Genomic DNA, 12,400 nt, shown 5'->3' with positions numbered 1-12,400 from the left:
GGTGAGGCCGGGGGAAGACTCTCACTGGTTCTCTTTGCATCATTATATAAAGATCAGCTTGTACTTTCTTTCATATGTCTGTATCTTCCTCTCCCCCTCTGTGACTCTGACAGCTTTCACATGCTGATTTCCTCTTGTGTTCAGATCAGGTTTCCCTCCTGCTGCTGCCTCTCCTGCTGTGTATTAGCATGAGATCAGACTGCATTGTGATGCTGCACAGATTACAAAATACCCATTTCCACCTCTGATTGTTGCTCTCTGCTCAAAGCAGAGGCAGATTAGCAGGAGCTGAGTGGAAGGGGAGGGGGAGGGGTTTCTTCTCTTTTTATCTCCCCAAAAAAAGAGAAAAACCCAAAGCTGGAGGACCCAGATGAAAAAGAAATTGTCTGGGAAATTATTATTATTGTTATTGCTCTCCTTTCCACTCTTAACATACCTGAGCATGACACTTACTCAGCACCAAGGTCATTATAGTTAAAGAAATAATATTAAAAAAAAAATAGAATTGAAAAAACATTTTCATGAACTGAAATAAAAATAAAAAATAAACTAAAACTAACGCTAAAACTAACCTAAAATAACGCACGAACTGATAAAAACTAAACTAAAACAAATAAAAAATAAACTAAAACTAACGCTAAAACTAATGCTAAAACTAATAAAAACTAAACTAAATCTAATAAAAACTAAACTAATACTAATAAAAACTAAACTAAAACAAACGCTAAAACTGATAAAAACTAAACTAAAACTAATGCTGAAACTAATAAAAACTAAACTAAAACTAATAAAAACTAAACAACTAAAACTAATAAAAACTAAACTAAAATTAATAAATACTAAACTAAAACTAATAAAAACTAAACAACTAAAACTAATAAAAACTAACGCTAAAACTAATAAAAACTAAACTAAAATTAATAAATACTAAACCAAAACTAATAAAAACTAGACTAACTAAAACTTATAAAAACTAAACAATTAAAACCTAATTAAAACTAAGGCTAAAACTAATGTAAACTTAATTAAAACTGATGCTAAAACTATTAAAAACTAAACAACTAAAACTGATGCTAAAACTAATAAAAAAAAAAAACACTGGTGTGAAATAAGTTGGGTGAAAAAAATAAAGTTCTGTTCATGCATCGAGATGGAAGTACATTTAGGGAAAATACCACTGCATATCTTGTCCCAGTCACCATACTATATTATTATACTGTATATTGATAAAATATATGTGGGATAGAGGATAGCATGTGTGTGGAATGTAAAATGTAAAAATGCCAAATAAAAGTTGTTGTTGTCTGCAGTGGAGGAGGAACTCAGAGGGTCATTAACATGTGAAGACTGATGGGAGAGAGTGGTTACTATACATGTGTATGAGGAGAGAGAGAGAGAGAGAGAGAGAGAGAGAGAGAGAGAGGGGGGGGGGTTGAGGTGCAGGGTGAGAAAGAGGGAGAGGAAATAAGGGAGGGTCAACATCTGAAGAAAATTCCACATTTCTCATGAATCACAGAGCATGAATTATGAATTACAGGGCTTTTATGATCATTTTTTATGATTTTATATACGTCAGACATACAAAGAGTTTTTCTTCTCTTTCAATTCAATTCAATTCAATTCAATTCAATTCAATTCAATTGGCTTTATTGGCATGACGTAACACTGTACATATTGCCAAAACAAGTGTCAGAAGTTAAAAAAAAAAAAAAAAGATAACAGTAAAGAAAGCAATGTTTAAATTCCACTGAATTAAAGACGCTGAGTTTTTGAAACATTTAAGTGAAATCCTTTTTATTATTATTATTTTTTATTTCTAATTATTACTTTTTAAAGATATATAAAAGATGACCTGTTCTATGGTTGGGAAAAAAATATTATATAATAATAATAATATAATAATAATATCTGAAATTTTGCATCTGCAATTGCAATAGCCAAACATTACAAATTCTCTTCTTTTAATTAAAAATAATATACAATCTATCTATCCAACATTGTTAATAGGAAACATTCAGCAGGTCATGGACATTTTTATACAGATTGTAAAAAATAGATATCAAACAAATAAAAAATGGGAAAAAGTAAATAAATTGAGTTTAAAAAAGCATCTGAATATAGTAAACAATAATATAAATATACACAATAGCAGCTATAGAATATAGTTCCTTAAAACAGGTTATAACAATGTGCTTTCAGCTTTTTATCATATCATATTTTATCTGTGTACAAACTTTATTCAACCAGAAACATTAAGGTTTGTGAAAAATATCAAAGATGTATTATTACATAAATGCAGTGGTGGAAAGTAACTAAGTACATTTACTCAAGTACTGTACTTAAGTACAATTTTGAGGTACTTGTTCTTGAGTATTTCCCTTTTATGTAACTTAATACTTGTACTCCACTACATTTAGAGGCAAATATTGGACTTTTTACTCCACTACATTTAGCTGACAGCTTTAGTTACTTTACAGGTCGAGATTTGACATAAAAAACATGATCAACTTAAAGTGATTAGAGTTTTATTAAAAATTAAACCTCATAACATTATATTAAGTAACTAAAATGAGCCCTACCTTGAGAAAATTAAAACGCTCCTTACATATAAGCATCACTACAAGTAATCTAGTACTATATATTAGGAATATATAAAACAATCTGAGTGGGTCCATTCTGAATGATGAATACTAAATTTCGATGCTGAAACTTTTGTACTTTTACTTCAGTAAGTTCTGAATGCAGGACTTTTACTTGTAGTGGAGTAATTCCACCAAATTAACAATTTTACCTCTCACAATAACAAAAAAAAGGTATTTTTTGTGTATGTGTCAGCTAAAATTGTAAAAAAAATATTTCCATTTTATGTAACTTTTTACTTCTTCTTCACTACATTTTAAGGTAAATATTGTACTTTTTACTCCACTACATTTAGCTGACAGCTTTAGTTACTTTTGACATGAAAATCAAGATACATTTAGAGTGATAAAATGTTTTCTTTTTTAAATTAAACCTTGTAACAGTATATTAAGTAGTTAAAATGAGGCCTATCTTGAGGAAACTGAAATGCTGCATTAATGCATCAATACAAATAATCTAACACAATATTTAGAATATATAAAACAATCGGAATGGGTCCATTCTGCATAACAAGTTCTTTTTAATTTTGATACTTCAAGTACATTTTGATGCTGATACTTTTGAACTTTTACTTCAGTAAGTTTTGAATGCAGGACTTTTACTGTAGTGGAGTAATTTCACAGTGTGGTATTAGTACTTTTACTGAAGTAAAGGATCTGAATACTTCCTCCATCACTGGTTCACCAGTCTTGTCATAAACTATTTTTTATGTCTGTAAAACATGAAACAGGAGTAGGCGGTTGAGTTTGTTGATTCCACCTGAGCACGTGACAGGCGGGTGGGCGGGGCTTCCTGTATGAGAGTCACCTGCAGAGCAGCGAGAGCAGCTTTCTGCAGGAGGATCAACTCGTTCTGTCTCTCTGCTTCTTCTCAACACTCAACTTCTGGAGGAACTTAAAAGTGAAGAAAAAGTCACTCAGGACTTTACTCAGGAGTTTATTCTCATTTAAACCCCCGTTTTATCCACTTTGGAATCTCTTTCTGATTTTTTTTCGTCATTTGGGATTTTTTTTTTTAATTGTAGTGTGAATCGAGAGTGAGGGACAGTCTCAGTGTGTTGGATTGTTTGGTTCTCTCCGGTACAATGAGTTGGACACAGCTGCTCAGGTTAGTCTGCTGCAAGGTTATAATAGTTTTAATTTCGTTGTGATTTTTTGTTTTCAAATTCAGTTAGTTTTAATGAGTTGTTAGAGTGACTTTTCTAGTTTTAATTCGTTTTTATTTTTTGGAAAATGCTTCGTTTTAGTTTAGTTCTCATTAGTTTTATTTTTTTTGTAATGAGGTATTTGTTGGGTGTCAGATTTTAAAAAGTCACAATAAATGTTTCCTTTATTTCCTTTGTCTGATCGATCTCAGCCCCAATAAGTTTATTAAGTCATAAAACCAGATTTCCATACGTAAACCAAAAAGGTTTGACAAAAATCTTTTTCTGAAATAAGTATATTTATATGAGAAAAGTTTGGAAAAAGTTGACAAAGACAAAAAACGAAGGACATTTTCACTATAATTTTAGTTTTCTCGTTTTTATTTTTATTTCAGTTAACAATAATGTTTTCGTTATTTCGTCAGTTTTCGTTAACTATAATAACCTTGGTCTGCTGACCGGATGAGATTTGTGATTTATTTTTTATTTTTTACAAACATCTTGTTAGTTTCGTCTTGTGTTAATGTGTATATCTTGTGTTTCTGTGAATGTTTTCAGGGTTTTACTGTGTGCAGTGACCTGTCTCCTCCCAGCTGCTGCTCTGCCTGCTGCAGGTCTGTCACACACACATCATTCATTTAATACTACATTACATTCTGTATAAAACATGAAGTCAGCATGCTACATGATATATTACATCTGAGTAAAATGATTCAGACTTGATAATATATTGTGTACTTCACATTTATTTATTGAATGTTTTAAGTGTATTTACTAGAGGTGTGATTCCCCAGAGGCCTCACGATATGAGTTCATCCCCATACTTGAGTCATGATATGATATTATTTTTTCTTGTGATCTTGACTTTATTTCTAGAAATTCAATTTTCTGGTAATTTTGACTTTTTTTTTCTTTTTTGGTAATTTTAACTTTTTTTTCTGGTAATTTATATTATTTTTTTCTGGTAATTTATAGTTTTTTTCTTGTGACTTTGAGTTTTTTCTGGTAATTCTACTTTTTTTCTGGTAATTTTGCCTTTTTTGGTAATTTTGCCTTTTTTTTCTGGTAATTTATGTATACATATTTTTTTTGGTAATTTATACTTTTTTCTTGTGATTTTGACTTTTTTCTGATAATTCTACTTTTTCTGAAGGCAGATTAACTGTTTTTGTTACACTTTAAACTTTAGATGTAATGTAAGAAATATATATTTAAAAAATTAATAATTGTAAAAAAATCGTTAAAAAAACAACTTTATCCTAACTTTGCAGCGACAACTTCCAGACGCACCATATACCAGCATCTCCAGTAAAAAATTCTTTCCATTCAGTGTGTGTGGGGAAGTCATGTCATGAGGACTTTCTGGTTAAGTTTTTTGCCTTTTCTATTTCAGACTGTGAGGGGGAAAAGTGCCAGACTTCCTCTTCATCCTCGGCCTCGGCAGCACCCTCTTTATCTTCCTCCTCGGTGGTGAAATCCCAGCAGCCCTCCCAGGACTTCCTGGGCCAGTTTACCCAGGTGAGCTCACCAAACAGCGGGGACCGTAAACACCGCGACGCCAGCGCCGTCCTGCCCTTCATCGGCCTCACAGGCAGTAAGTTCACACTTCACCTCTGTATGCACAGAAGGAGGCAGCAAGATGTGACAATTCACCACATCACCCCAAACACACTCACAACAACAACAACAAAAAACTAAAACACATGTAAAGACTAATCAAAAGTCTCGATAAAACCCACTTCTAAACATGTTTTGGTCCACATTTTTAAAATATTAGCCAATAATGAATGTCTTTTTAAGGAGGTCACATACAGTCATAGAAAAAATCATTAGACCACCCTTGTTTTCTTCAATTTCTTATTCATTTTAATGCCTGGTTCAACTAAAGGTACATTTGTTTAGACAAATATAATAATAACAACAAAAAATAGTTGATACGAGTTTAATTTAAGAGCTGATATCTAGACATTTTACATGGTTTTCTTGATAATAACCAAAATCATTATGTACCTTTTAGTTGTAACAGGCATTACAATTAACAAGAAATTGAAGAAAACAAGGGTGGTCTAATATTTTTTATTAATGACTGTATTATCTCCAACAATAATAAGCCTGTTTAAGAAATGTGGGTAAGAAAAAAGACAGACATTTTTTTTTCTAAAAGGTAAAAAAACATTATTTGTTTCATTCAATAGCCATAAATTTGCGAAGCAAAAAGAGGAAATACAAAAATATACATCTTAAGAGAATTATATTTAAATTAGGGAAGAAAGGCTCCTCGTGTCACATTTATAAAAAAAATTGTTTAAAAAACAAGATTTGTGTTTATGAAAAATGTATTGTAATTTGTTTAAAATGAGTTGTAACATTAAAATTTCTGTCTTTTAGAGCAAATGTTTCTAAAAGAAAAGAAAAGGCCCTAAAATGAGGAGTTGTGCTAGACAGTGAACAGAGCAGCGGGGCTGTTGTCGTTTAGTTTTAGTGTTTTTCTGTTATTTTCAGATGTTTGTTCTGACTCTCAGTGTTTGTCTGCTGATGTGAAGCAGAGGACAGGAATGTGCTGCCAGATGGAGACTCTGGTTTGTCTCACAGATACAGAAACAGACAGAGAAACCCTCAACCGGAGCTCTGAGGGCCTTCAGCTGCTCTCTGGATATTAACAGTTACATTAAGAGATTATTTCAGTAAAAAACCATAAAGCAGCTTTTAAAACAATGTAACACAATGTTGTATAATCTAGAGGTGTGAATCAGCGCATCGGCCCCACGATACCATACTTTAGTCATGATACGATATTATTGCATTTTTAAGCATTTTGTGATATGGTGAGTATTGCGACATAATAAATTGCGATTTAAAAGTTTAACTGCATTTTGTGTCCACAAAATTAAATTCAATCAAGAATTGTTTTGTCCAATAAGAGAAAATTCTCAGTCTATTCATCTCACTTCAGTCTTTTTATTTCTCCACAATGAGAGTCAAACCCACAGACTGACCAACAAAGTATTCAGTCAAACTGAACTGAACTTAGGGCTGGGCGGTATATCCATATAAAAAATATATTGATATATTTTTTAAAGTGATATTGAATTAGACCATATTGTATATATTGACATAGTTTTGTTTTTTTAAATCTTTCTTTATATATAAATGCTGCCCTTACTAGGGTTTGTCATGTTTAGTTATTTATAATGTTCGGTATTCTTTTCTCAAAAATCAAAAAGATTGGCCTACTTTATTTCATAGGATATTATTGTTTAAGATATTTTTCTATTTAAATGTGCACTTTAAGGAGCTTTGATAAAAAGAAAAAAGAAGCTACTCCTGTTGTTATACAGTATTTATGTTCACTTAAGTAAACAGTTTCAATAAAACTACTTGTGACATGTCATATTTGGTTTTGACTTTGGCTGAACGTTTGCTCTGACTTTGCAATAAAAATATCAGGATATATATCGTATATCGATATTCAACCTAAATATCAAGGGATATAACTTTTGGTCCATATTGCCCAGCCCTAACTGAACTGACATCAAACATGTATGGACGACAACAAATGCAGCATTTTATCAAACTTTCAAAAACAACAAGCTTCACTGCTCTGTTTTTTTGAATAAAAGACAAAAAAATCCGAACTTTGCAGCGTTATTTTGACAACTTCGCAACACTATTTCACATGGTGCTTATAGATTCCTTAGACCTTCTAGTTTCATATGATACCAGTATTTCCAGTATATTCCTAAAAATTAGCCCACTACAGCTTCCGGTGAAAATACTGTCTTTCCACTATTTGCTGGTTTTATTCCACCAAATTAAAGTTCCATTTCAGTTGTGTGCAAAAGGAAAATGTTCCAACAAGTTTGATACTGCAGACTGGAGTTAAAAGATTTTGACAGGTTGTCGGTTGCAAATCTAACATCTTTTCTCCTCGTAGGTTCCGAGCAGAGTCGCAGCTGCTGTAAGAATGGAGGAACCTGTATCCTGGGGAGCTTCTGCGCCTGCCCTCCTTTCTTCACAGGAAGGAGCTGCGAGTACGACCAACGCATCAGGTAAACAAGAAAAACACACAACAGTCTGGTTGATTACTTTAATAATTAATTACTAGGGCTGGGCGATATGGACCAAAAGTCATATCCCGATATATTTAGGCTGAATATCGATATACGATATATATCCTGATATTTTATTGCAAAGTGAGAGCAAATGTTCAGTTAAAATCAAAGCCAAATATGACATGTCACAAGTAGTTTTATTGAAACTGTTTACTTAAGTGAACATAAATACTGTATAACAGCAGGAGTAACTTTTTTTTTTTTTAAATCAAAGCTGCATTTAGTACACATTTAAATAAAAAAATATCTTAGATAAAAACAGCCTACGAAATAAAATAGGCCAATCTTTTTCTGAAATAAGTATATTTATATGAGAAAAGAATAACAAACATTACAAAAGATCCTTATATCGATATATGCGATATGGTCTAATTCCATATCACATTTGAAAATATATCGATATATTTTTTATATCGATATATCGCCCAGCCCTATTAATTACTCCCTCAGGCTATCAGTTATTGTTTCCTTAGTAACAGTCTTTTCATATTTGTTGTGTCTGCCTGTAGGAGCTGTGGTTCTATTCCTCACGGGGAGTGGGTTCGTAAAGGATGCTCCTACTGTCGCTGTGGTTACGGCGTTCTGCACTGCTTCCCTCACGTCTTCAATAAAGACTGTGGTAAGATACACAAACCAGACAAATGTTATGTCTACTTTTTCTGCTGTCGCCCTGGATCATGCACTCATTTTTCATAACTGTTCATCAGTTTTTAGAGTGATTTCCATTAGTCTCAGTTAGTTTCTATCAGTGGTGGAAAGTAACTAAGTGCATTTACTTAAGTACAATTTTGAGGTACTTGTACTTTACTTGAGTATTTCAATTTTATGCAACTTTATACTTCTACTCCACTACATTTTGAGGCAAATATTGTACTTATTACTCCGCTACATTTAGCTGACAGCTTTTTCAGGTCGAGATTTAACAAAAAATATATGATCAATTTAGACGTAAAAAAAAATAATCTTGTAACCGTATATTAAGGAATTAAATGAACTGGCTGTGAAGTTAAGTATAGGACATAATTCAGTCTTCCTTCTCGCATACACAAAAATATGTATTATTTTTTGTGTATGTGAGAGGTAAAATTGTATTTAAATTTTATGTAACTTTATACTCCTTCTTCACTACATTTTAAGGTAAATATTGTACTTTTTACGACACTACATTTAGCTGACAGGTTTAGCTACTTGTGGCATGAAAACCATAATACATTTAAAGTGATAAGATTTTTTTTTAAATCAAACCTCATAACAGTATTTAAAATAGTTAAAATGAGCTCCTTCTTGAGGAAACTGAGATGCTGCTTACATAAAAAAACATCAATACAAATAATGTAATATTTAGAATATATAAAACAGTCTAAATTGGTCCATTCTGCATAGTGAGTACTTTTACTTTTGATACTTTAAGTACATTTTGATGCTGATACTTTTGTACTTTTACTTTAGTCATTTTTGAATGCAGGGCTTTTACTTGTAGTGGAGTCATTTCACAGTGTAGTATAATTTTTTTTTTACTTAAGTAAAGGATCTGAGTACTTTTTCCATCACTGGTTTTTACGTATATCAAACAGAGACTTCAGGCAGTGTTTGGGGGGTTAGAAGACTTTTTTTTGCTTTGAAAAAACTCATGACTTTGGTGAGTTCATGAGAGTGAACAGACCAAGTCAGAATCTGTTTACTTATTCCTGTGACTAGTCTGTGTCTCCATGTGAATTGGTCGTCTACTGACCAGCCGTGGTAATTTTCAGTTGGATGAACAGTAAGGACGACACCCGGCAGTCTGATCGTCTGCTGCAAAACTGTGTCGTTGACACGTTTCATCCTAAACAAAATAACGGCCCAGGTGTTTGCAGTTGACTCCCACTGGGTGTAAATGCACCTTTGAATGACCACAAGCCCCGCCCACTCATTTACAGTTCAAGGCCTTGAAATGCAAAACACTTTCAACATCTACCAACTCTTACACAACCATTACTTTAGACATTAAGCTGTGCAGAGCAGCAGCTTCATTGACCTCTTCTTACTATTGTTATTACCTGTGCTTTGAAGACAGAACCCTGTTCATTCCTATGAAGGTTGCTCAGTGGTGTATGCATCCAAAAAAGTTTCAACTTCTGTGCATAAAACATATCCGCATCTTCTTCAATAACCTTTTTTTTTTTCTATTTCTCATTGTATACCGCCCTATAAAGTCTAACTGCAGTAACTACACAAAGGGGAAAACTGAGAAAAACTGCTTTAAAGTGTTTTAACGTGTTTTAACTGGCCAGCAAAATGGGTTATATGCAGATAAGTGATATGACACTTATTTCTACATGTACTGATGATGAAATTTTTATGCTCAAAAATCATGATGATTTATTTGACCTTTGACCCCAAAAATGTAGTAACTGCACTCTGGATTTGCTGTAAAAGGCTCTAAAAGTGCAGTAACTACAATTTTGTTGTCGTCTCTCAGCTTTTATATTTAGTTTTCAGTGAATTCAAATTTTCAATTCACTTGATTTTGTTATAAATGTATTGAAAAAGTGTTAAACAACTCTATTCAAAGACTTGTATATTTTAGACATAATTTTATAAAGTAATGTTATATTTTAGTCTTAATATAATTGTATCTCACTTTGTTTTACTTAATCACTATCTAGATAATAATTTCCCTATCAAATAAACTATCATTATTTCCTGAAAAAAAGCAAAATTGAAATCTAAAACTTTGTCACAACATAAAACAGACATCAAGGAGTTCATTTTTGGTTATAACTCAATTTCAACCAAAAATGTAATTACTGCAGTTAGACTTTGTAGGGCAGAATACAGGTGACGTTTTTCCTCACCTTCATTTTGTGTCCCCACCAGTGTATAAAATACACACAAAAATAATAATTGCCATTTGTAGAGCCATTTTTGTTGTTATTATTATATTTGTCAAAACAAATGTACCTTTAGTTGTGCCAGGCATTAAAATGAGCAAATAATTGAAGAAAAAGGGTGGTCTAATATTTTTTTTCCATGACTGTATATGACCTCCTTACAAAGATGTTCAAAATTGGCTAATATTTTACAGCTGTGGTTGCCAGAACTTTACCGTAATAAATATGGTGCAACTTTTTCTAATATTACGGTAAAATATTAGCACTGTTGATTTCACATTTAAGATTACCATTTTATTCCATATTTTGCAGTAAAAATAAAAAGTTCTTCCATCAAAAGAAACGCTGTTCTGCCATATAACTGTCAAGAAAATACTTTTTTTAAGATTTTACCATTAAATATTACAGTACATTTTATTAGAGATATGGTGTTTAGTATATTTAACAGGTAGAAAAAGTATTTTTTTCAAAAGATAAATACAAAAATTAGAGTGATGCTTGTAAATATATTACATTAAATACATATTACAGTGTATTTTACAGTGGAGTAATGTATTTTTTAAAAACAAAACTGTAAAAAAAACTGTTTTGGCTAATATATACATTTACAGTGTTTTTGTGAATTACCAATTTATCATTTTACAGTCTTTTACTGTCGTGGTTTTGCAGTTTTTCTGTAAAATCTACAGACATTTTTTTTACAGTGTACCAAAACTAACATTTAGTTCTCTGTCCGTCTCTCCTTCTCAGATGACTCGGAGGAGGTGCTGTGGTATCGTTCGTCAGCTGTCAGGACAATTCGGCCCGGCTGCTTCCTGCATGTGACGCTTCTTCTCCTGCTCTTCTTCCTCCTCTGATTCATTATTTTTATTTTTTTTAACGGATGCTGGGCACCGACAAGATTTCTCTCAAGCTGCATCTACAGGACTAACAACCCATTTACAAATGTAATCAGAGCTTTATAAGCTTGAAAAAGATATTTATTATATTTTGTCCAAATACTCCAGTAGTGGAGGAGTAACGTATACTGGACACAGGAGTTGTTCGTAATCAGTGAAGACATTCCCCTTTTCAGTTGTTTTTAAACCAGATCATTTGGATTTTAAACTTAAGAATGATAAGTCTATGAAATGTGTTGTGATCTTCAAATTTTAACATTTTAAGGAATTCAGTCAATCAATCAGTTTCTTGAAATAAGAAGAAAACTATTTCATCAGTTCCAGTTTTTCCAATGCAGTTCCTTTTGTGTCAAGAAATGAGTATAAATGTCTGTAAAATAGATAACTCGACTCCTAGATTTGATTTTGTCAGGATTCTAAAAATGGGGACTGAAGTTTAACTGTGTGTCTCTGCTTCTTAAAACCTTTCCTTCCAGTGGAAGGTCGTCTTTATGTTTTAAAGCGTGTTGAAGAACAAAATGTGTGTGAAGGAAACTGTACATAAGATTTCTATGAAAAGTATTTTATGCTCTGTAGCTGAATGTCCATTTTTTTTCTTCGTAATAGAAGACAGGGTTTGTTGTTTTTCGCTCTGTCTTCTGTCTGCACGAACGGGGCTGATGTGACAGTTTGTCCTTTTGAATATAAACATGTATTGATTATGTGTTAATGAAATAGATCTGTTGTAAGAAA

The 12,400-nt window shown here is 32.3% G+C and overlaps 1 protein-coding gene across 1 annotated transcript; it reads left to right on the top strand.

Moving 5' to 3' along the window:
* The first annotated feature begins 3,381 nt into the window (after window positions 1-3,381).
* Window positions 3,382-12,400, top strand: tdgf1 (teratocarcinoma-derived growth factor 1). Its single transcript, XM_059358262.1, has 6 exons — window positions 3,382-3,747; window positions 4,343-4,398; window positions 5,178-5,378; window positions 7,719-7,833; window positions 8,406-8,515; window positions 11,520-12,400. Exons 1-6 carry the CDS (start codon window positions 3,725-3,727, stop codon window positions 11,624-11,626), a joined length of 612 nt encoding a protein of 203 aa, XP_059214245.1. The 5' UTR covers window positions 3,382-3,724; the 3' UTR covers window positions 11,627-12,400.

The sequence above is a fragment of the Centropristis striata genome, chromosome 19, assembly GCF_030273125.1.
Source record: "Centropristis striata isolate RG_2023a ecotype Rhode Island chromosome 19, C.striata_1.0, whole genome shotgun sequence".
In the NCBI taxonomy this organism is placed as follows: Eukaryota; Metazoa; Chordata; class Actinopteri; order Perciformes; family Serranidae; genus Centropristis; species Centropristis striata.
This window is presented reverse-complemented; position numbering and strand designations above follow the sequence as displayed.